Below are 26,420 nucleotides of genomic sequence, written 5' to 3'. Positions count from 1 at the left end.
GACCACAGCTTGTACGGCGAAATGTTACGCAAATTATTATTTTTAAATATAAAAATTGATTCTTCATTATTTTTGTCTTGTCAACTCTTTAATTAAAAATTAAGTAACAACTAGGCTTTGTTTTGAAACTTTTTTTTATTTTAGGTCAACGACAAGCTTTCCGACATAGAATTCGTACCAACACCCTTACTCAAGATGGAGCCCATCACAAGAAACCTTTTGCCTAGAGTCTCGTACAAGCGTGGCGTATTTGGCGAAGGCGTTCTCATCTCGAGGGTCGACGGCAGAGCGTTTATAAGCGTCGCGGACGGAGCGAACAGCGTCGTCGAAGACGTTATCACGACTGTCTTCAATAACTCTTACTTCTTGGACGTGCACTTCAGTATCCACGACCAGGACGTCTTCTATTTCGTGAAGGATAATTCACTTAAGATCCGGGACGACATGGAGGAACTGAGGCGACTGTCGGGGAAATTCAACGTGTCCCAAGACGAAACTAACGACCAGGGACTAGAGGTCAGTGTTAGTTGGTTCCTTTGCTTAACTTTGTTCTAGCTATATATTAATACGTGTAGCAAAAACTTTGTATCCCTTTTTACAAAAATTGCGCGGACGGAGGAGTATGAAATTTTCCACACTTGTAGAGAATATAGAGAAGAAGTGCACAATGCTAATATTTTTTTTAAATAATGCACAAAAGATACATTAAATCAATAAAGAAAAGATTACACACACTACATACCATGTATTTGACGCACACACGCATGCATACTATTTATTGTCAAACTTTTGTTCTTGACGTCTGTTGTCAAATTGAGAATAGATTAAATATTGTTTGTCTTTGTTAATATTTTTTATAGTGTAGTCTTGGCGAAATTTGTGATTATAGAAGTATAAAATACAACCATAATAGTGTACAAACTTACAATACCAATTAATTATAGTCGAATTTCGACTACTGCGGGACCTCTAGTTTCTATAAGTACTTCATTATTAACGTTTCCGTTACAGGTCCGGGTTCACGCTGTGGGTAAGGGCTCTGCTCAAGCTGTCATAGTACTCCGTTACGGAGTCGACCCGGCCCAAGAGCGAATCAAATTACTAAAGCACGCTCACAAACGTGCCGCTACCAGGGCTTGGGAGAGGGAGAAAGCTCTTGTGGCGGCCGGCTGGGAAGGGCGGGGCTCCTGGACCGAGGAAGAGAAGGAGGAACTAATTTCTCACGGTATCGTAGACGGTTGGGCAGCGAGAGACGTCCATTCCATATCGAAGTACCCGCAGCTCGCCGACGATCCGGCCAACATTGTCTTCGTGCGCGACGGGAGAAGGAAACGAAGAAAGAGTGGCCGCTCCCGCCACCGCTCGTGACTTCCTAAAGCCTACGTAAAGGTCAAACGACGCCATCTTGAATTGAAAAACTGATACTAGCCCCTTGACTGGGTTCAGTGTGCTTAGTGGGAGTTTTTTAACGTTCTCGATAGCGTAAAAGTTAGCTCTTATTTGTATGGAATGGGATCGTTTGTGTACGTTTGCCTCTAGGGGCGCTGTTCCAACTGCATACAAAATTGACTTAACTTTTACGCTATCGAGACGTTAAGAAACTCGCACTAAGCGCACAGTTCTTCAAAAGTTATTATTATTTTTGTATTTCGCGTGTGTCGGAAGGGAACGAGGTAGAGACCTCAAAGTTTGAGATAGGATATTAAAACGACTGTAGGACTGAGTGTTGTGAGAGAGGTTAGGGTTACGAAACGATACGGTTGGCCGAGCGAACGATACGATGCGTCATTACGCTTAACGTATTTCGACGCGTAAATACTTTAGCTTGTTTTTTTCATCTCATCGTACTGGAGCAGAATCTCGAGACAACAGACTACAGGGTACCGAGTCATAAATAAAATAAAACATAAAAACCGAACAAACCGAACATAATAATAATACACAAATGAAAACGTTAATACTCAAATCGATCACAATTCGTTTTATCTCATCGATGATATTATTTTAATTAAACCCCTAATTAATTTAGAATATTGTTAATACCATAATACATCACGTAGTTTTTAATTTATCACATGTATTCCTATCACGTTTTAGCCAAATATTTCGTTCTATCCATACTATTTAGGTGTTTGTAAATAGTATTAAAGAATATTTTATTCTTGTAGTCGTTCCTTTATAGACCTAAGGTCATTTTTACTTCGCAATACTATGGAATCTATTAAGCAATAATCTTTATATCTTTTATAATATAATCCAATGCATTATTTTATTATTATTTTTCAATTTAAATTATTTAATGCTCTATGCTTGAAAGGAATAAAGTCGATATTTCGACGAGCAAACTCTCATATCTTACTTAGCTTTGTTTCTTTCAGTAGTTCTCACTAGCCCCACTGTAGATCTGCCTCTAAATTATTAATGTATAGAAATTGTATTTAAACGTACAGAGAACGGTAATACGTACATTGAGCATGTGTTGTGCAATAATCGAAAGGTAGGCTACTAAATAACTGTTTAGGCGTCTTCTCGCTGGCTTCAAACATTCTTAGAGACTGAACCCTTTAGTTTCGTTCTCATTTAAGGCACTGCGTAAATTTCTAAACCTTAAGCAGCCCACAAACGATCCGCTGAACAGGTCAGATCAGACTGATACTTTTCATCAGCCGTCCTCAATATACTTCACCCCTCGCGTGCTACTTATCTACCATTGAAGCTTATGAAAATAAATAAATAAAACAATTTAAAAAGTTTACGTGGTGGTCAACATTTTGTTTATTCCCAAAAAGAAAAGCCAGCGAGATGATTTTTGTAATTTTTAATGTAGAATTATTTTATAGTATATGTCCATGAATGTGTCTCATTTGTATTGTGGTGTCTAATCTGTGTTAGTGGTACTAATTAACTGCTAGGTGACTGAGTGAATAATGATGGATGATATTTTTACATATGGAGTGAAACTTTAGACAGGATCAGTATCAAAATGTCAAAACAAAACTCTTGAATTTCGCTATTTTCCCTTGTTTTTTAAATTGTAACTTTTTTTTATTGTTTTGTAATGAAATTAGTCATTATCCTTTTTATTTACTTAATATTTTGGACTGATTTTATCTAAAGTTACGGTGTCGGAATAGAAATACAGCTGTGGTTGCTCCTGGGTCCGCCGGTGCGGGCGGATTCATGCGATGGTGATATTTTTGCAAAATGTGACTAAACGAAGCAATACTTTGTAATAATAAATACGTCTTAAACTTTATTTAGGTATTTAATTAAGGTGTATTTTTAATTTTTAAATATATAATAATTATTATTGAATATATTATCTATTGTGAATGTAGTTATTGATTTCGCGGTGATATATAATAAAAAAACAGTATAGTTATCTTTTTTAATGGTGTATAAAGAATTCTAATTTGTAAATAGGTACTTAATTATTGTATTGTAATCTGTAAAAAAAATTGTACATATCTCTTACGCTTGAATTATTTATAATGTAAAATCCGTGTAAGTTATGATATTGTTTTATTTTTTTAGATTTACGTCGAAATGTAATATAAATATCGTGCGATATTTGAGTAATGTAGCAATAAACGGAGTGGCTACCTACCATATGGATATTATCAAATTTGAAAGAACTTTTAAACCACTTTTATACAAATATATACCAACGTCTTTTTTTTTATTTACATCCGAAATAAAATCTTTGATTCCTGATGATTTAATAACCAATTTTATTATGATTCTCATGCCACATGCTAAGAAGTCACTCGACGATAGTAGATTAACCGACCACAATCAAAATGGAAAACACCAAAACAGAATATCTTATTTTTATTGGTCGGTTAATCGACGCCACTACAAATAAGTCGTAGAATACGCAATAGACTGTACGGCCACACTATTAAAAACCATAGACAACTTTAGAATTATTTAGGACGCTTTATAGAGCTTCACACTGCCAGTTTTACTTGACAGTCACAAAATTTGACAGAATCAGATTGTCAGACGCAAATGTCAAATTACATCTATGATTTTTAAACAAATTTCAATGCATTAGAAACTTGAAACGTCAAGTAAAAATGACAGTGTGGAATCAGTTGCGATTTTGACAGTTTTAAAGATTTAGTGATGGTTCCCTCTTGAGCTTTGACATTTGTTGATACGAACAGAAATAAATTAAATTGATTTGATGATGTCTTTACCTAGAACATACAAATAAAAGTGTAAGCGTAAAAGAATTTAAAATTTATTTAATGTATATTGAAATCTTATCATACAATAATCCATCCATTCATAAAGTACATTTACTATTTAGTTTATTCACCCAAATAGTTATATTCTTCTTCGTTACTTTCTTCATTACAGTCGTTTCCCTGAAACTAATAGTCATATAAAGAATGTAAATTTATTTATGAAATTCAATAATTTTCATTTTCATTAAACTTAAAATGCGAGCGGTAGAAAAATTTTAGTGTAGATTCGTTCCAATTAACCCCATTTGGGCCGTGACTTCAGTTCACCAGATGGACATCAATGCTCATTAAAATTGAGTTCGTTTCCCTCACAAATTAAATACCTAAAGAAAGAAAAGTATTCCCGTCACTCTGAAACACTAATTCCAACAATAATTCGGCAACAGAAGCGAGACAAAAACGAAACCAATTCAAACACAATATTGATCTTTCGATCAACACAAAGCTTCAATGTAACTCTGAAACTCAAATTACAAATCAAAGCGCACATGTTTCGTTTTATTTAAGCATCTGTCAATATGTTCACTGTTTCGATTCGTATCAATAAAACTTCAATTTAATTTAATACTCTCTTGTAGATATAGATCCCTCCTACTTCTGTATGTGTAGAACGATACAGTCCTCTGTAATAGGGATGGGTGCGCGTTCCGAATGGCGATGTAAGCATGTACAATAAATAAAAATAATAGAAAGTATTCTAATGGAATATGTAATAAAAAACATTAAAAATACATATATTTGGGTTTCAATTACATCATCCTGAATTCCTGTTTACCTTCTCCCAGTGATGGAAGTGTATGCATATCGCTGCCAATATTGACGAGTCTCAAAATTACATTTGAACAACGACTATATAATCAGTCCCGGCCACTAACTGTTGCACCACCGAGTCAACCGCATGATCAAAGTTTCAAGATATACAATACCAGATAGAATATTTTACCACAAAACCTCGAACACTAACTTTTAAAGTAGCTGTTGATCGGCACCGGCCACCGTCCTCGTCGAACCCGTCGCTTGCGACAAAGGGCTCGGCGAGTAAATTAACCCATAGACACAGCTCACTGAGTTTCTCGTGGGATCTTCTCAATCCCCGTGAACTCACCTACTCGCCCGGTTACGCTGACATAGCCTCTCAAGGCTATCAGCTTAGGTAGGAAAAAAAAATTGACCACCGGCCAGGCTTTTTAAATATCCAGTGACAAGAGATGGCGCTCGTTGCGCGCGTATTACTACTGTTGTTTTTGACGTGACAACGTCTTATAATTCGATGGAGCCGGCAGCACGCACGAAAAAAGATGACTCTTGCGGCGTTACCTCGCTCTGAGGCGTATTTTCTTATGACGTTGTCCACGTTCAACTATCGTCAGTAAACCGACTTTACAGACAATCGATTTTTTTTTTTTTTTTCGGTGACCGGATCACTCCTGACATTGTGCCGTACGCACCGGCTATAGCACGTCAAGTTTAAAAAGTTATTAATTCTCAGCTCAAAACATACTGACTCGCTGGTGTACGCACCTGACTATTGCGGTTGTGGGTTCGATTCGCACATCGGGCAAACGTTCGTGTGATAATAGGTTTGTTTGTTGCTCTTTAGCTGAGTATTTAAACATATCGACGCTTGAAAGGTAAACGTGACTAAGCGACAATAACTGCTCTGTACATAAATGATAGGCAATAACTATATTCGATGCGCAAAAAATATATATTTCTAGGTCTATTAAAATAATTTCAGTCCTACAGCTAGATTCGTTAAAATATAATTAATTTTTTTCAGGTATTTCAACTTTAAATTAGTCTACTGTAAAGTTACGCATTGTCGCTTAGTCACGTTTGCCTTTCAAGCGTCGATATATTATATATGTCAGTCCCTGGTATCCGTAATATGGAATTCTAATTTGGGGCCGGATGACCATACGTGATTATTTATTTATTTAAAACATTACACGAAATTTATTAACGCGGGCTTGCTCATTACCTACCGTTCCTTTGAAACAAGCAGTTTTTTTTATTTTTTTTATTGCGTAGATGGAGGAGCTCACAGCCCACCTGGTGTTAAGTGGTTATTGGAGCCCATAGACATCTACGACGTAAATGCGCCACCCACCTTGATATAAGTTCTACTAAGGTCTCAAGTATAGTAACCACGTCTGCCCCACCCTTCAAACCAAAACGCATTACTACTTCACGTATATAATGTATAAATATGTGAACAACCTATACCCATACACACCAGCATCTTCTATCTCCGCGCAAGCTCCACGCAGAGAAACACTTAGCATAACAATACCGTTTCTCACTATATTAAAGCACCGTTATATTCGAGGCTTTAAAATCAAAACGCCGCCGACGAGTAAATTGTAAAAATATTTTATTTTCCCAACAGTTTACATGTGCACATACCAAAACTAGTGATTAAATAAAATGTCACAAATATAAAATATCGAACACAATTCTTTTCAAAATCGAAAATTGAAATGATTGACAAATACTCGTACATAACAATATACAGATATACCTACCTGCATATATAATATTATATTTATAATTTACTGCTAATTAAACTAAATACGTGTTATCATTAATAGTTTGTTTTCACAAAACGTCATAACAATATGAAGAAAACTTTAAAAAAAGTTATAACTGAAATTTTTTGAAAGTCAATAAATAGCATAGCATACGGAAGGAGTTGTAAGCAATACAAAAAAAAACTGCCTATCTAAAAAGTGGCACTTACGACTTTAAAGATCTAATTCCAAGAGGTGCCTAGAGACTACCTTAGCGTTAAAATCAATCGTAAGTGAATTAGACCTTAAGATATGTTTTCGAGAGTAACGATATCGTATCAGCCATTGTAAAAGCCTCACGATCCTAAACCAAATGAAAGTCGTTTTAATAGTCGCTATAATACAACTAACAATATTCTTCTTCTTCCTATTCGTACACTCTTGACAGAGTGGTTGTGGTCATGCATCAGTCGGATGCGACCTGCTCATGACTCTCGTGGGAAATAAGTGCAGTGGTTTCCCGTTGCCTTCTGCAATATAAAACTTTACAAATTCTGTAGTCGCCGATGCCCAAAATCCTCTAATAGATGTATTGAAAACAATTAATTTTTTGTCTTAGATTAGTTTTCGAACATGTTATCGCTGTACACTTGAAATGTAATAAATGTAATTAATTGGAAAAGTGAGTCTTAATTACTGTCACTATGGAAGGCAATGATAATGATGAAGAGATAAGATAATCCGGCTATGGAATGAGCTCCCCTCCACGGTGTTTCCCGAGCGCTATGACATGTCCTTCTTCAAACGAGGCTTGCGGAGAGTACTTTATGGTAGGCAGCGGCTTGGCTCTGCCCCTGGCATTGCTGACGTCCATGAGCGACGGTGACCACTTACCATCAGGTGGGCCGTATGCTCGTCTGCCTACAAAGGCAATAAAAAAAAAAGAATAGCGTCAGCAACGCTGACCTCATTATTTTAAAAACACAATGGAACCGGCCTATCCGTCATATATAATATATTTGAATAAAACCTTTAACTTTCTAAACATAACATTATAAACTAACGCAACAAAATGTTATATGGCAGGTAAATAAGTACAATAAAAAGGACTTTATTCGTTTTTTTTTTTCTGGTACCACCTACATAACACTGACATATCGTCTTTTCGCATTAAAAGTGTACAATTCCCTAAAATATTCGAAATTGAATTAATATGTGGAATTATTTGGCATCATCAGTCTTTTTCTACTGTCAAAAGAGCGTAGTTTAGTTTTAGTTTTTTTTTAGGTTACCTATGTTTTGACTATTAACAAAATTAATACATAATTTTATCTTACTTTAAAAGACAGATAATAATGTAAAAAATTAAAAATAAATGTTGCAAAGATGATTAACATTAAAAATATCATAATATGTTACACCTTTAAAACGCTCTCCTGTAAAATTAGTAAGTTTTGAGCTTAATACAGTTTTAATGCGAGAAGACGATATAGTATTGGGTGATTCTTCTCTAATTTCTAAAACATAAATAAATGCTTTTCGTTAAGGAATGATTACTTTTTATTGCACACACTAAAAGTGACCAGCAATCTAAAGGCAACATAATACATAGCTGCGTTTGATCGTAAACGCAACTTTCACATCACTACGATTGTTTTCTAAGCTTCAGCGGGAAGCGCGACCACTTACATTAAGTAATGCGGCCCATTCAAACTCCAAAACCCGACATCAACGTAGTATTGACCTCGCCAGTACTAGCTTAGTAATATTTGCAAACAAGGACGATTAGAGACGAGATCGGCCGTTTGAAATGAAAAAACCTAGGAACAATACCAGTGAACAATATTATATGAACAATATACAAATTATATTAATGAACTCTTTTGACTAGTTATACCAAAAACTCCTATATTGAAGTAAAACTTCTAATGCGACTTCGAACAAGGTTTCGTTAAACGTTTAACGCTCCTGGGGAGGGGGAATAGAAAGAGACAGAGCGAGAGGAATGCGCGGCACTCCAACGCATGCGCATAGTATACCTGTTACAGGCCAACTCGAGCGTTAGCAACAGGTAGCGTCCAATATTTTAATGAAATATTTAAAAATATATATTTACTTTTCTATCTATAATTTAAAATATATAATATAATATAAATGTTCAAGATGTCGCATCTCTTATACACATTCCCTATTACAAGAGCAATCTGATTTAAGGATGAAGAACGAAGAAAACCACAATACTACACACATCGAAAAAGAAGTTTCACTTCATTCACGTGCACCAAGTTGCACGCGTACCGTTTTTTTATATATATATCGATACATTATATTGATGTAGAAATAACCAGATACTCGTTGAACGATTTGTTTATTTATTATACAGACTCGACCAGTGGTCAACTCAACTACTTGACTTCCCTGGTGGCTCCTGATAATGATATAGAGGAAGCAATTTCCTGCCCGTCTTAAAAACAACATCTTCAACTTTTATGGGAAAACCTGTGTCTATTGCTAGTACGGGTAACGCCATCTGTCGTTCAAGAGCAAGAACGGATATCGATACAACTAGAAACGTCTCTCAAATGTTCCAGTTGTATTGTATTTCTATTGACCCCGAGAATGTTCTCGACATATGCGAGTCTAAAACGTTCTCGTACGTGTGTACTAATAGCTCCACGGTGCCAGATGTATCAAAATTACCAATTTTTATGAACATAATATATAAGTAGGAGATTCCATTACACGCACACAAACTCATCCATGCTGACTTCATACAAAGCTTATGACAGTTATATTTCGGTGTCGGCCGCATCGCTTCCCGAATACTATTCGGTTAAGCGAACATACATATAAGCACATTTATGCTGCTCTAAGGTTAGAGCAATAATACTAGCCGTCGACTGCTGCCTACCTTGCCTACCTAGGCAGCAGTCGACGGCTTTATTATTGCTTATTGGTTAGAGCGAGCGGCTGGTGCTAATAACTGGTGCGAGCGGCTGGTACGAGCGGCTGGTGCGAGCGGCTGGAGCTAGCAGCTGGTGCGAGCGGCTGGTACGAGCGTCTGGTGCTAGCTGCTGGTGCTAGTTGCTGGTGTTAGTTTCTGGTGCAAGCGGCTGGTGCTAGCGGCTGGTGCTAGCGGCTGGTGCGAGCGGCTGGTGCTAGTTGCTGGTGCTAGCGGCTGGTGGTAGTTGCTGGTTCTAGGGGCTGGTGCTTGTTGCTGGTACTAGCGGCTGACGCTGGCGACTAGTGCTCGGGGGCGGGCCCGGTGACGCGGTCGGGGCGCGCGTCCCAGGCGGCGAGCAGCTCGGCGTCCACGGCGTCCAGGGTCCAGCGCTGCGTGTCGGCGGCGGCGTCGCACCGGCTGATGTGCAGCCGCAGCGTGGCCGGGTCGTGGTCCACGCAGTTCGAGTGTCCGCCATGCTTTATCTGCTTCGTGTCCTGAAACCAGTATTAAGTGGAAGACTCATTAGACACGTAGCGGCATTTGTTGCCCGCAAAATATGAATGCCGTATGAAGCGGCCAAACAATGGAAATAAAAAATACATAACTTCACTTTAACTTAATCTTACTTAATCTATAATAAGCTCTGTATGCTCGATCTAGTTAATAATACTACTTATTGTAGTATTAGGCTTATATATTGTTATGCCGTCAGATAGCCAGATATCAAAGTAACTAGAACGTTCTCGAATGTTCCAGTTGCATCGCGGGGAACGTCCTGGTAAATTGCAGGCAATCAACACGGCTATAGAAGCGTGACATGAAGAGAGGTTTATTCGAAGCGAAGCGACCACCGAATTACCACAATAAAGCGAAGGAGTGACTTGTGATAATGAAGTAAAGAGTTTCACTTACCCTGAGTTTTACTTATCACAATAATATATTTTAAAGCACTCATTGATCATTACTAGTTTATGGTGAGGACCACGAACCATAGGTAGCTATGGTAGCATCGCTTTTTTTTCTGCTGAGATCAATTTATAGTCTTAGGACATATTAATATTATTGTTTTAATACTGTCAATATACTTGAGGAACATGAAGGTCCACACCAAGTATCATTCTTGAATCATTCGTTAAAGACAAAAACAAATCGTGCCAGGTCCGAATGACGCCAGTCCCCGGTGGGGAGCGACCCCCCTACTCACCGGGTAGTACCTCCACAGCTGGTTCCCGCCCCCCAGGTGGCACGCGTACAACACTATGGGGCTCCCGGGGGACGAGTCCGGGAGGTCCCAGCACATGTTCCGCGTTTTACATCTGTTCATACAAAATACATTTAACGACGCTTGCAGCTGAAAGTAAGTATTGTACTTTTTGACGAAACATGTTGCTGATAGCTTTATTTCTGTAATCTGACGAAGCATGTTGCGGATAATAACATGTACTTTTAGGTTAGGAATATTGTGTTCTTTTTTTTTTATTACTTGAATTATGTAATTTATCTATCATAAATTAATTAAATAATTTAATTTTTAACTGTTTAATCTTGATACTTGGGAAATGTCTTATCCTTTACGGGTCGATTGATGATGTTCTGGTTTGACGTATTATTCCAAATGATAAAAAATCAGAATTTATAAAATAAGTATTTGTGGCTTTATTTGTTTGTTTGTTTGTTTGTTTACGACATTATGTGTTCATGCGACAATTCGATTTACATAATATTAAATGTTTTATTTTAAGTGTAGCTTTTCATTTTATACTTTCGAGTCACAACGTCACACTAGGCAATCGTCCGGGAAATATTCATAAATGTGGCAGTTTCACCGGCAGAAATAGAACCTTCATAAAAATATTCTATGCTAAATGCTATGTAAATGTTTGTTTATTTTTGCTGTTAATTTTCGTTTTATATTTTACGTTCGAGTTACAACACACGCACACGCACACGCACACGCACACGCACACGCACACGCACACGCACACGCACACGCACACGCACACGCACACGCACACGCACACGCACACGCACACGTTACACGTTACACGGAGCCATTGTCCGGGAAATCTATACATTAATACGGGAAGCAAAAACTTTGTACCCCTTTTTACGAAAATTGCGCGGGCGGAAGACTATGAAATTTTCCACACTTGTAGAGAATATAGAGAAGGAGTGCAGAATGTTAATATTTTTTTTTTTAATTATGCATAAAATTACATAAAATTAATTTTAAAAAAATACACACACTACCATGTATTTGACACACGCATGCATAATATTTGTTTATTGTCAAACTTTTCTTATTGCTTATAACCTGTGGTTAAATTGAGAATAGATTAAATATTGTTTGTCTTTATTAATATTTGTTGTAGTAAAGTGTACATATTCTTGGCGAAATCTGTGATTATAGAATTATAATAGTCTTTTACAATAGAATCATAATAGTGTACAAACTATAATTTCAATTAATTCTAGACGAATTTCGACTACCAGTGGACCACTCATCATTATCCTGCCCTTCTCCCAGTCACCCGGGGTCAGCGCAACATATTTTCTCCATCATATACCATTTCTTCGCTCACTCCCCTCTTACCCATATCGTCACGCAATCCATCAATTTCTTCTTAGTTTACCTCTTCCTCTATATCCTTCTACATTCATAGTTAACACTCTCTTACCAACCTCATTTTCATTTCGTCTCATCACATGTCCATACCATCCTAAACGCGTACTTCTCAGCTTCACTGTCACAGGTGCCACTTTCAGACTTCCTCTAACATATTCGTTCCGTATTCTATCCAAATTCAAATTCAAAATCATTTATTTCAACTTAGATGTCAGTATGACACACTTGTTGAATGTCAAAATATAAATAACAATGTTAACTCTACCACCGGTTCCAAAAAAAGCCAGTCCTGAGAAGAACCGGCGAAACAAACTCAGCGGGATTTTTTATAGTTTTTTCTCAAATATTTTCTTTTTATTTATTAAGGAAAAAACAAGTCAAAAAATACAATTAAAAAATAATAATAATAATAATAATGAAAAATGAAAAGGCCAGGAGCGAACGCCTCATTCTCGTTACTCCACACATCCATCGCAACATTCGCATCTCTGCTGCATGCAATCGCCAGTGGACCACTAGTATTAATAAATGTGGGTAGTAGCGTCCGTTACCTGATATCTTTGTGCCAGGTGAGCACGAAGTGTTGCTCTGCGTTAGCGGTGACGTCACAGCGCGCGAGGCGCAGCGCGGCCAGCTGCGGGCCGTGCGCCGCGTCCGCACACAGCCCCCCCGCCCCCGCCCCCGCCCCCACCGCGCGGATCTGCGGCACCGGAGCGCACTTACGTCGTATTCAACTCAAAACTTTAGGCTGGAAACAGTGCTCGAAGGACGGTACGCCCTGACCGTACGTCCTGACCGTCGGTTGCGAAAATGCATTTTAGCATCACGGTCTTCATAAAATCCCATAATGCCGGATGAAGACGAACTTCAGTAATAAGGCGCTATGTATCGATATTCATTTTTGCTTTAAGTGTACGTACGCGCGTACGGTCGGTCGCTCCGTCAGCAAAGCACTGAACACGTCCATACAATCTCATAGCGGACCGACGGCTCGACCGACCGTGCGCTCGTACCAAATCACGCGCGTACTGTCAGCGTAGCTGTGTGCGCATTCATAGACTAGCATAGATATAGCTACGCCGACCGTCGGTCGAGTACTGTTTCCAGCCTTAAGATAGTCGTCGTGGCCTAAAGGATAAGACGTCCGGTGCATTCGTATCGAGCGATGCACCGGTGTTCGAATCCCGCAGGCGGGTACCAATTTTTCTGATGAAATACGTACTCAACAAATGTTCACGATTGACTTCCACGATGAAGGAATAACATTGTGTAATAAAAATCAAACCCACTAAATTATGATTTTCGTAATTACGATAGGACCTCTTGTGAGTCCGCGTGGGTAGGTACCACCACCCTGCCTATTTCTGCCGTAAAGCAGTAATGCGTTTCGGTTTGAGGGGTAGGGCAGCCGTTGTAACTATACTGAGACCTTAGACCCAACTAAGAAATAAAGAAAAAAAAAACGTGGTCCGCACGGGTGTGACGACGACGGTCGTGTGCTTTCAAAGATTCCAAAAATGGTACCACAAGGAATAAACGGGAAAATAACGCTATCCCGCTCGCACGCAGCAGCCATTACAAAAACGGCAAAAATTGTTAAAAAATTGCCAGTTGTAAAAATATTTATTTTAAAAACAAACAAGATCCCTAGTATGCCATCTGTGTGGATTCTACTATACCATACCATACAGATTGCTAATTTGTTTGAACAAATTTGTTGTTTATTTGATATTGAGAAGTCACGATCGTCCATGGACATCAGCGATGCCAGAGGCACTGTCACACCACCGCTTACTAAGCGGACTGATTTTGCTTGTTATATATTTGTTCAATCAAGCAAAAACTACACTTACTTAACTTTGAGGACGCATTTTATATTCCAAAATCCATATTTAAACGTAAAAGCTTTTCATCGTATTATAATAAAGCTCGTCTGTTCCCGACTGTACGGTACGTGAGTTCAGACTTTAGAAAGGATTTATTAACAGACTTAGTTGCTTATTGACTACTTATTAACAGACTATAGTACCTTACTAAAACAATGACAATCAATAGTTTTCAAGACAGTTGAAATAAACGAATCTCTTACCTTTCCCTCGGCAAAAGGCTTAGGCTCCACGGGCGGGTACTTCGCCGTCAAATCAAACGCTATCTGGAATATTAACAATTAAACAACAAGTTTATCTTATCTATGGAATTCAAAATATGTGTTTCATTATTGGAATTTTTGGCGGGAACGCGAGGAGTGAAGTTGTGCGATTTGTTTTATTTTGTCTATTTAGTGTTTATTCAGGTTCAAATGCGTAATAACGGTGGTTTATTAACTATTTAGTATCTGTGAAAGTGCACAAATGTGGGAAAATGAAACAAAGCCGCTGGACGTAACTTCTCGGGATCCTCCAAAAAGTTCACTGAAAAAAATCTCAGTAAATGACCACCATTTTATTGACATTATATTTCATCCCATATCATCTCATCTCATTTCACTTCATATTATCATTTTTCATAAAAATAAGAGTATAAATTAAAATGAGACATGACTTAAAGGTCTTAGTTACCAGGTCACAAACTCCCTTAAATAAAAAAATTCATTATCTAATATTATGTAATTTATGCGATACCGATATGGAGGGTAGAAGTAAAGAGCACCATCTTGTATAAGGAACAAGTTGAAAAGTGTCCATTTGTAAGCTGCAAGTTATTGTTGGAAGATTTACCGAAATAACACTAGTGTAGGAAGTGGAAATGATAACGAGGGTTTTTTATTGCTTAGATAAACGAGCTCACGGCCCACCTGGTGTTAAGTGGTTACCCATGGTGGTGGAGCCCATAGACATCTACAACGTAAATGCGCCACCCAACTTGAGATATAAGTTCTAGGGTATAGTTACAACAGCTGCCCCACCCTTCAAACCGAAATGCATTACTGCTTCACGGCAGAAATAGGCAGGGTGGTGGTACCCACCCGCGCGGACTCACAAGAGGTCCTACCACCAGTAACACTGTAACTAATTATGAGAACGATTATTGATTTCGAAGAAAACAATTAACAGCTTAATTTTAGCTGCAGAAAAAAACAGATTTCGCTTAAACCTGGGTGAGAATATAAAAATCGTTTTCTGAATATGAAACGATATTTGAGTCGACTATTATCAAAGCCGGCAATCTGACTTTTGGACAATTATTGGTAAATCAGAAAAACGAATTATTGACTTTGTATTCCATTGGCAGTCACAAAACTCTTCGGAACGACATCTTAGATAAATAACAGGTTAACTATTAACCTTTATTTAATGCAGGTTTTGAACCGTATTCTTTGAAGGAGACGATTATATTCAAATCAATCTGTATTGACATATCAATAACATTTTTTTGTCCAAATGCACAGATTGCCACCTTTGATAATAGACGACTCATTTATTTGTCTATCAAATTAAGTTAAAACCATCATGACGCGACAACTTTGTTTTGGGGCCCAAACCCCCAAAGAAAATGGGCATTGTCCTTGGCACTACCGTTACATCTCCTAGTCGCATCAATAAAGAAGACTATCGTCCTATAAGCTAAGCTAAGACTATAGAGCTGTGTCCCACCTGAGTCATGAACCACTTGAAGGGCTTACAGTTGAGCTTCTCCCGGAGGCGCTTCTGCGGCGCGAGGTCCCCGGGGTCGATGCGGCGGTAGTGCGGGCGGCGCCGGTACAGGTGCTCCGCGTACTCGTCCATCCACACCTCGGCCACCCGCCGGTAGTTCTGGGGATAGGGGGGAGCGCGCGACGCCATAGATAAAATAGATGTGTGGTGTCGTGGGAACGAAGTTCCTTATTATAAAAATATTAATTTTAAGTTCTATTAACTTATATAACGAGGTATTAAGAAAATAAAACTGGAGGTTTCGCAACAACCCACGGTCATTCGGTAACGGCGAACTTATTGTGGTACACTTCATTCATGATTGTTTGCATAAGAGTTAGAGTATTGCGCAAACGAACACTCTGAGATCGTGGTCAATGTATGATAAAAAAATATGTAATTTTTTGTACGTTATTATAAAGTTAAGTCGTACACTGTGTGCATTACTAATAAAAATCTTACGTTACGGACGTTTTTTCCCGGTTAGGGTACCCCTCCGCATCGTACTATAAGGAACTTCGTCCCAAAAAATTTAAAGGATTTTGTGGTAACTAAAACCTTTATGTCTGTGGGGGTATACGACAAAGCGAAGATCTTCCACCGAGCGGGTGCTATTGCTCGATAGACCGTCCCTTGTCCTCATAGATAATACACATAAATTAGTCATAGATAAGTAACTCGAGCACTCAACAAAAATGTTTACGGGCGTCCGCTACTAGATGGCTTCGCTTTTGATTAGTTTCTCATTGCTCCTTTAAACGGCAGTAACATATTACCTATCTTATATTTTATTTTTAATGAAGGTTTGTAAATTTTCCGAAACCACGAATTGATAAAATTTAACCAATTTTTCTATAACAAATAAAAACTTATATTATAATATAAAAAAAAAAGCTTTGTTTAGTTATACAATAATTAAACACCTTAACTTTAACAACATTTAAGTTTAGGGGCATCCGCTGCAAGATGTCACCAGCTTTCATACAACAAAAAAACATTTGTCTTAAAGTATTACAGTTTCAGGGCCCCGCGCATCATCACAGCATCTCGCCGGGGCCGACGTCACGTACCTTGCCCACGAAGTCTCCGTGTCCGGGGTTCGGGAACGGCGCGAACTTCCGGTAGATGTGACCCACTCGGGAGCACGGCGCGTCCAACATCCGACCTCCGCATTGCCATATCTAAAAATAAGATATTGAAAAAGGATCCGTCATTAGGATTGACAGCTGGGCCCTGTCCGGTGCCGCCGGTAAGTAATTACCCGCTAGGGTTGGTGGGTTCGCGACTCTATTTAAATCATCCAAGAAATACGCAGGTTTTCGCCCTACGCCCTACCTATGTTAATGCAAGTGGCTGTGCCAATATTGATATTTAAAATACTGTGTCACAATGTTTGTCCGCGATAAACTTTTGAACTAATGAACCGATCTTAATGAAACTTCGCATATTGTGTTTAGTTTGGTTCTATTTGAGAGATATAATAGTTTTTATTTCCATTTACAATATCAACTTTTTTATTGTTTTATTGTATTTATTTAATGTATGAAAAAGGTTTTTGTTATCTCTAAGCCTTATAGCTTTCTAACAGATATCAGTGCAAGTTAGCTTATCGAGATCATATTTACGGTCCGGATAGATGAGTATCTAGTACTATCTATCTAATAGGTGTCGCTGTATTGAAAATCTAAACATAATTTATGCTACAATTTTTATAATATGTTACATTAACATTAAATGTTTATCCTCAATGTGTTCCTAAATCATTGATCCGATTATGACGAAACTTAGTACCGTCGTAGTCGTTCTATTTGTGTCATAATACCATCTCCATACAACAGATGGCGTGGTAATAATGATCAGAAATCTATGTTTTTCATACAATTAACCATAGGCACAGCGGAACGTGAACGAGTTTACTGGTTGCAATACATTATAAGGCTCAATATCCTCCTCAAAAATACTTAATTACCTCGAAAACTCTAAGCATAAACCAATTCCACATCTCGCACAAACTTTGAAATGTCTATGACATGCGGCGACCACGCCATCCCCGGTCCTGTTAAGGCAATAAATGACGAAGCACACAGACCTTAAAGCTGAGTTCGTATTGTTCCCCGCCCCATATGTCGAGGCCCGGGTCGTAACCGCCCAGCTCCCAGAAGAATGCACGCGATATCGCGAACAGACCGCCCGCCATCACGGGGCTCCTGGAACAGTACAGGTTCCTTTAAGATGGGGCGCCCGGTGTACTCGTACTGAGCAGGAGCGTAGCGAGGGGGACAGGGGGGGGCATTGTGCCCGGGCGCTACTCACAAAGGGGCGCCAAACGATTTTGGAAAATATTTTTTAAATTTAGTACCAGTGTAATATAATAAATGTTAGTTGGTAAATAAAAAGGATAAAAAGGAACACTAATAGTCTAAACAGGGGCGCTACAACGGTATTGTGCCCCGGACGCAAGTAAAGCTACGCCACTAGTAACGAGCGATGCGGGGGTCGAAACCCGCAAAAATCATAATTTGCGTAATTACTGGTGGTAATGAGCCTTTTGAGCCCGCAAGGGTAGGTACTGGTACCCTGCCTATTTCGTAGGTGAAGCAGTAATGGCTTCGTAGGACAGCAACTACAGTTATAACTTGAGTTATAACATGACTTCTAAGTTTCAAATGTATACCAATACTAATACTGATACTGATACAATTTTATTAGTATACCGTTCAAGCAAAGACCTCGTGTCGCAAGGAGGGTGGCGAGTGGCGACATTCACTTGCTATCAATGGGCTCCGGAACCACTTAACACCGTGTACGCTGTGAGCTCATTCACCTGAGTAGACAATTTTAAAAAGGTATCCACCATGAAAAAAACTACTAAATTAGTACGATGCATTTGAATTTTAAATATTGATAAGTAAAAAGAGTGTCTACGTTAGTAAGGTATGATATAAAATACAGATAATAAAAATCCAAGGATACACTCACTCGAAGGGCTCGGGCATATTCTTTTCGTCCTTAGGGAGGACGGGAAGCCTTTTGTAGAAGAACTCCCAATCGAAAGCTCCCCTGGCACCTTCGTCCTGAGCCCTGTACTCGAAGGTATCGAACGCTATCACGTCAATGAAGGGACACATCACGGTCCGGTAGTCCAGGGCTATGGGTTCTGGTAAAGAAATGAGGTTATGACTTTTTTTTTATTGCTTAGATGGGTGGACGAGCTCACAGCCCACCTGGTGTTAAGTGGTTACTGGAGCCCATAGACGTGTACAACGTAAATGCGCCACTCACCTTGAGATATAAGTTCTAAAGATCTCAGTATAGTTACAACGGCTGCCCCACCCTTCAGACCGAAACGCATTACTGCTTCACGGCAGAAATAGGTAAGGCGGTGGTAACTACCCGCGCGGACTCATAAGAGGTCCTACCACCAGTAAAAATTATAACCCTGGAAAGAAGGTTTAGCTGGGTATCGATAATGTAAGGCGATTCTGTTAACAGCACGCTTCTTAATTCAAGGAGCAATGAGGATGTCAGCTCAAAAATTCAAGAAATTCCATTCAAACAAAAAGACGGTCATTGTTATTAATACGCTTTTATTAGCTTCAGACGTATGTATGTAACGGAATCTTTGAACATGATTTTGACCTCCTTCAAAAAGTTGGATTAACTCGAAATTTGGTATACTTATGAAGGACAGATGACAATTTATAATAAAAAAAAAATTAAAAAAAATGCGTGGGGTGCATGGTATAAATAATTATAAATATTTTACGAACAAATATGAGCAGAAGGGTTATTTTGATAATATCCAGAAAAGCACCCCACGCTTTTTTTTTTACAATAAAATAATTTTTTCTTACACTATTTTTAATTCAAATTTGTTAAAATTTTATTTTTGTAACAAAGTCTATACGACGTTTTTTTCCCTACCTATTCGCTGGTAGCCTAAGAGGCTATTATAGCTACGTCCGGACGGGTAGGTGAGCTCACGGGCTCAACCTGAGAGAATTCGCCAACACTAGCCCTAGCAAGAGCAGTGACCGGTGCTTGAGGGTACTAAAAGCACCGAGTGTGAATCCGGGGGATCTGACAGGACGTGTTTCAGAAGGCAAGTTGCCCCGTCGCGGTCGAATAAGTAATCTACCACTTAATACTACCAGTCAGCCATTTTGTGTTGTATATAAAAAAATAAATAATATATAAAAAAGATTAAAAAAAAACTAATATAAAAAAAAGACAATATGCCCGCTGAGTTTCTTGCCAGTTCTTCTCAGGACGGAGGCTAGTTTTTGTGAATTGGCGGTAGTTCTTTTTGACGTTCAACAAGTATGTACTTTCATTTATGTTGATTTTTTTTATTTGATTTGATTTGATTTATAAATCCAAATTCTTTCCTATTAAGTTAGAAAGAATTCAAGGCGCACATAAAATGAGAAATGAATACATACACAGACCTAGCAGGGGCGGGAGCCAGTTGACGTTAGCCTCCGTGTGCGAGTCCAGGAATATCAGAACGTCGGCCGTCGCTCGCTCTGCGCCCGCAAGCCGAGCCGTGATCAGTCCACTGCGTTTCGGCAGTCTGATCACTTTCACTTTAGGCATATTCCTTTCTAGGTAGTCATCTAATGCTTTCCCTAGAAAAGCTGTGGAAATAACGTCTGATTTTAACTCGAGCTGCATAACCGTCTTAATAACCTATAACGAATTGGTAAAGTCAACTAAATTGCATATTTTTACATATAAATTAGCGATGTTTATAAAAATGATCAAAGGCATTCTCCATGTTAATAGTAGATTAATGTTAACAGTAATTAATAGTAGATACTGGTGGTAGGACCTCTTGTGAATCCGCGCGGGTTGGTACCTTGCCTATTTCTGCCGTGAAGCAGTAATGCATTTCGGTTTGAAGGGTGGGGTAGCCGTTGTAACTATACTTGAGACCTTGGAACTTATATCTCAAGGTGGGTGGCGCATTTATGTTGTAGATGTCTATGGGCTCCAGAAACCACTTAACACCAGGTGGGCTGCGAGCTCGTCCACTCATCTAAGCAATAAAAAAATAAAAAAAGATTAGGTAGTGTAATTATTTAATGTTTAATGTGATTTCCTTTGTGACTGTGATTTATTGTTACTTCCTTACATTAAAAAGTTAGATTAGTTTTCGTTATCTGGCTGTGTTATCCTATAGTTGTAAGGAGCATTGTGTACTTAACACATTTGTCCTGATTAGTTGTGGGCGCATAGCTTTTGTTAAGAGCCAAAATTTTTACTTGCAACTATTTATTGTGTATCTTTTCTTTTTTAGCTTGTAATGTGTATTGTGTGCCTAATAAATAAAAAATAGATAAAAAATCATCTATTCCCAGCCAAATTCTACACAGGCCCAATACATATTCGCCCTAACTTTTCTGATAGATTTGCAGTGTAAGGTCGCACCGAAAAGTCAGTTGGAATCCACCTCCTTCTCTTTGCATCGTGTTCCTCAGAGTACTGAGGGTCTTTACGGAACATTTTCGTTTCAACCACCTAAAGTAACACAAAACAAATGCGCATCCACTTTTCACCTCTAATCTACGTCATCAGACCTACACGGGGCTTTAAACATCATTCAGTCAGAAAACCGGCTATGGAATGAGCTCCCCTCCACGGTGTTTCCCGAGCGCTATGACATGTCCTTCTTCAAACGAGGCTTGTGGAGAGTATTAAGCAGCAGGCAGCGGCTTGGCTCTGCTCCTGGCATTGCTGAAATCCATGGGCGACGGTAACCACTTACCATCAGGTGGGCCATACGCTCGTCTACCCACAAAGGCAATAAAAAAAATTAAAAAAAATCCCATCTCATAGCTTCCGGTAGAAAAGTTCCATGATACTTTTGACAGACATTATCATTTTGATTAGGATTAAATTCAAAGGAATGACATCATTCGTAAACAATTACAATAACAAGATACGTTTGCACGTTTATTGACTTTAGATTTACAATCAGATAATTAGGTCATTAAGTAAGTTGAATTATTTTTCCATGATCACGTAATTTTAATATTAATTAAATATATATAATTATAATTAAACAGGCCTTTTGCACATTAGTGCAAAAGGCCTGTTAAGAACCAAAATGTCAGATGACGGTGCAACGTGCACAATCGACCTCCACGATCCACAACATTGATCAGCTGTTAGATATTGATAACGACAATCGTCAATCAAAAGCCAATCCATTAACAAAGTCATGACCCTCAACAATAATAAACCGACTCGGAAAGATGTCGCAATGATGCGTGAATTGCTGTTTGAAATACCGTTAAATTTGTATATAAGTCCCATACATAAATCTAGAGCTTAGCGTATCAGGGTGACCATGATATCCAACCTTTAAAACTTAACCTACGTAATTAGTTCTAAGATATTATACATATAAACAAGCGAACATTAGAGATAAGGTTTTCTTATAAGAAACACTGCACTGTAAATGTGAAATCATCAAATTTATTCAATCTCAATCTCTCGTAGGTTCTATAGATGTATCTTTTTGTCTCTCTTTATTGTCGCTTTTTGAGGGTCATCACTATTTGGAGTTTCAAATCACAACCATGCTAAAGAAGTTTTCACTTCAATTGATTTAAATATACTCCGGATATAGATACCCTAATAAAGTATAGAAAAAACTACACACAATTTCTTATCAAAACGATTTTCCAAGAAGTAAATCCAAGCCTAGTTTTTTTTTTCGTACCTAGAGAGACCATTTCAGCGTAACCTTAACTAGTAGGTGAGCTCACGGGGCTCAAATCTGACGATGTTGCTAACACGAACCTTAGCAAGAGCCGTGCTTCGCAGAATCTACCACCGGATCGGAAACGCGACCCACTGAGAAGATCCGGCGAGAAACTCAGTGGGCTGTGTCTGTGGGTTAATTTACTCGTCGAGCTCTTCGTCGCAAGCGACGGGTTCGACGAAGACGATGACCGGTGCTTGGGGTACCTAAAAGCACCGTTAGTGGATCGGGAGGATCCAAAATGACGTGTTTTGGGCGACGTCAACTGTTAACCATTTGGTCCGCAGGATCGGCTATATAGTTTCCGGCGGCCACGATGAAGTGGCGCATTGGTGCCGACTGTAGGTACTTACTGATGGACTCTAGGTCCAGGTCGTCGTGCAGGTCGATGTTCCTGACGAACCACGGGGCACGCCTACGTTTCTGATACTATTACTATATACCAAAATCTGGTCTTATCCACACAAATTAAGTATTACTGTAATAATAGGTCTAACAGAAGTATGTAAACTCAATTTTGCCGTTCCACGTAATTTGAATGTTTTACTTCTTATTTGTAACGCTGTTCTCCTTTAGACTAGATCTCCTTTAGACAGCTAATCAATAGCCCCACTTCAGGTGACTTGTTCTTTTTTTTTATTGCTTAGATGGGTGGACGAGCTAATAACCCACCTGGTGTTAAGTGGTTACTGGAGCCCATAGACATCAACAACGTAAATGCGCCACCCACCTTGAGATATAAGTTCTAAGATCTCAAGTATAGTTACAACGACTGCCCCATCCTTCAAACCGAAACGCATTATTGCTTCACGGCAGAAATAGGCAGTGTGGTGGTACCTACCGGCGCGGACAAACACACGCATATTCACAAAAACAGGGAATTGCCAGAAAAACAGCGCTATTAAATCTATGATTGAAGGACTTCTTACATGTGAACATAGTCACCAGTGTTAGTACATCAAATACACCTGTACACACAATGGTAAATTAAGTGTGCAAAATGATATTAGCTCACTTTAATATTATTTTTAATATTTATTATATATTTATTTTAATAGTGGTGGACTGTCTGTGTGACAACAATCTTCAAAATAGACTAGTAAAAAACTAATTTACATTTTGAAGAAAAATGGCTTTAACTTATTGACAAAATTAAATGTATATAATCCTCCCAGAATTTCGCTCCAAGCTCAGTCAACACAAAACATGCACACACACACATCTGCTAAAACCAGTAACCATGAATTAAAAATGAGTTTACCTTTGGTACTAGCATCATCCACCAGAAAGATCTCCTTAATGAGATGCTCTGGTGATCTGTACAGCACGCTATATGCTGTCCTCAACAACGTACTCCAGTGCTCATTGTGAAACGGTACAACCACACTGACGCTCGGCAAAGATTCTATATACATTTTTTTTTTACATCCTGAATGTCTTATGTCTGGCAATGAACGGTTCAATGGTATTTTATCACTTAGAGCACCATTGAAACCATTCACTGAATACAATGATTCTTCTAAATCTGATTCTTCTTTTGGTAAATGCGCTGGGAGACCTTGTTCACCAATACCTTTAAAAATGTTTCATTGCAAATTACACAACCTGTTTATCTCTTTGTGAACATTGGCTAGATCAATTATTTCTTTTGATTGCAAATAGCTATTTTATAAACATCTATTTGAAATTTAAAAAATATAAGAAAAAAAGACAATATTGATGTTAGCTTAAAGTGTTATCTTTATGATATCATAATTATCACAATTCATTACGATCAAGCATACTACAATGGCCAAAGAACTTTATAGAAAGATTGTTGTTATTCTTTTTAACAAAATTTTAATGTGTTAAGCACCTTGTATTGTTGTTATTAATAATCAACACTTCTTAGACAATCGCAGTCTTAACATACTCATCTAGCCAAGCTACGCTGACGCAGTTGGCTTGGCAATCAACAAAAAAAGTATTCACAAAAGTGATAATACTCACCCACACGTTTCCTCTCACTGCTTATCTGTTCATAGTTATGCCAGTCTATTTTCTGTAAAACAAAAATACATATTAAGTTGTCAAGCTTGCAGCTCTATTACTTGAAAAGGGCTGAACTGATTTTTCAAATATTCTTTCATAACCGCTATATAGTCTGTCCAAGGTTTTTCAGAATTAATGATGACAATTAGAAAATTGCGAAAATAGAAAAAAGTTTGTTTCTGGGACTTTGGAAATATCAAACTGTTTTCTTTATTACCTTTCTTAATTGGAAACGGTCAGTTCATTCCAGATTTCATGGGCACTATTATGCTTTTACTTGTTACATAAATTCATTCAATATTAAATAACAGAGATAGATAAATCACAATTTAATGAAAATTGAACTTTACCTTCAAACTCTTTGGTACAAAATGGTTCTCTTTATTAACAGCCTTGTTCAAATCGGGTGGAGCATGTAGTACAGCAGTATCATGATTCATCAGCTCATCTGAGCGGGCTAAAGCTTCTCTTCTAACAACTAGCTTATCAGACTCAGAATAACTCAATGACTTTACTAAATATAGCACGATGACTAGTAACGTTACAAATACAAGATTTCGCAGCCTCAATAAACGAAACAAACTGCGTCGCAACATCATTAACTGACTTTTCTGAAAGTTAAAAAAGTAATAATTAAAATTTCGATTTAAACTTCAAATTTTAATGTTGTGATAAGAGCAAGCTATCAGTGAACAGTATAATTAAAGCAATGATTTTTTTAAGCATTTTTTCATGAATTCTGGTTTTCCTTTAGATAATTTTGGTGGGAAAAAGTTTAATGCATACAAATTTGTCTGAGTGTAAAACCAAATCAGTAGTGATAACAATATTTTTAACTGTGTATTAAATTAAGGTTTATATCATCATACGAAAATTCAATCAGCGAATAGCGCACAGCCCATAAATTATAATTATAAAGAAAACCACGATTAATTTACCTTTAAAAGTAAAAACTTTGGCAACTTCCCTATCTAAGATATTGTCTTCTTATTCACAAATATCTGTAATTTATGTTGATTTAAAAAACGAAAACACCTTATTCGGCTAAACTAAAAAAATTGGACCAACATAAAAGTTGCAAAACAGGATTTTAATCATCATTCACAATTCAACACATTTGTCACATTGTATTTTGTATATATATTATGTAGGTAGTACAAGAGTAAAAATTATGATACAAGGAATTCAGAGTTAGAGTACTATTATGTAAACCATTTAAGCGTATTTGTATCAATTTGTGTTGATTAATCTATTTGAAATAAACCAAAACAAAGTTTGACAATAACTTACTTTTTCCCAATGCCACTGTCGTTTAGTTCGTACGCCAGTACCTACCTAGTACCTACGTAGTACCTAATAATCTGCACTCTGCAGCTTATGTTATTGTAATCTATTAAAGTAGTCCAAGATCCCAGGGCCACCAGACGTCACGTATTTTCTGACGAACGAAAAACTTATTAACTCCATGAATGTGGCCGATTGCGTAGTGTTTTTGGTTCCGTTTTCCAATTACAGCACAAGAGCGCATTATGCGGCATTATGCTCAACTAAGCTTCAGCATAATTCGGCATTGTGCGTCACTGAGTCGCATTATGCTCTGTAATTGGAAAACTACCATTAAGTAATGCTATGCTCTGTAATTATGCTCTGTAATT

The 26,420-nt window shown here is 38.1% G+C and overlaps 2 protein-coding genes across 15 annotated transcripts in view; one reads left to right on the top strand and one right to left on the bottom strand.

Annotated features, from left to right (window-relative positions):
• Ten-m (teneurin transmembrane protein Ten-m) overlaps positions 1-4,988 on the top strand; it is a 774,430-nt gene extending 769,442 nt beyond the window's left edge. For all 12 annotated transcript variants that reach the window (XM_089732319.1, XM_089732317.1, XM_089732315.1 and 9 more), the window contains 2 exons: positions 145-516; positions 1,012-4,988. In XM_089732319.1, the coding sequence (XP_089588445.1) occupies positions 145-516; positions 1,012-1,368 (729 nt within the window). In that variant the 3' untranslated portion in view covers positions 1,369-4,988. The remainder of the gene's footprint in view (positions 1-144; positions 517-1,011) is intronic.
• Positions 4,989-6,610: 1,622 nt separating this feature from the next.
• LOC114239816 (polypeptide N-acetylgalactosaminyltransferase 10) lies at positions 6,611-26,194 on the bottom strand. Of its 3 annotated transcripts, XM_089732646.1 has the most exons (15): positions 26,056-26,116; positions 25,704-25,766; positions 25,116-25,376; positions 24,724-24,775; positions 23,996-24,307; positions 20,414-20,602; positions 18,945-19,122; positions 18,055-18,172; positions 17,036-17,146; positions 15,927-16,085; positions 14,423-14,485; positions 12,885-13,033; positions 10,912-11,023; positions 9,988-10,201; positions 6,611-9,779 (listed from the first exon to the last, which is right to left on the bottom strand). In XM_089732646.1, the coding sequence occupies exons 3-14, from the start codon at positions 25,362-25,364 to the stop codon at positions 10,007-10,009; spliced, it is 1,887 nt and encodes a 628-aa protein (XP_089588772.1). In that variant the 5' UTR covers positions 25,365-25,376; positions 25,704-25,766; positions 26,056-26,116; the 3' UTR covers positions 6,611-9,779; positions 9,988-10,006. The 3 variants fall into 3 exon arrangements, with proteins under 3 accessions (XP_089588772.1, XP_089588773.1, XP_089588771.1); XM_089732647.1 differs by lacking the exon at positions 25,704-25,766 and having other exon boundaries at positions 26,056-26,194; XM_089732645.1 differs by lacking the exon at positions 26,056-26,116 and having other exon boundaries at positions 25,704-26,024.
• Positions 26,195-26,420: the final 226 nt, after the last annotated feature.

Source organism: Bombyx mandarina, chromosome 13 (assembly GCF_030267445.1).
Source record: "Bombyx mandarina strain Sakado chromosome 13, ASM3026744v2".
Classification (NCBI taxonomy): Eukaryota; Metazoa; Arthropoda; class Insecta; order Lepidoptera; family Bombycidae; genus Bombyx; species Bombyx mandarina.
This window is presented reverse-complemented; position numbering and strand designations above follow the sequence as displayed.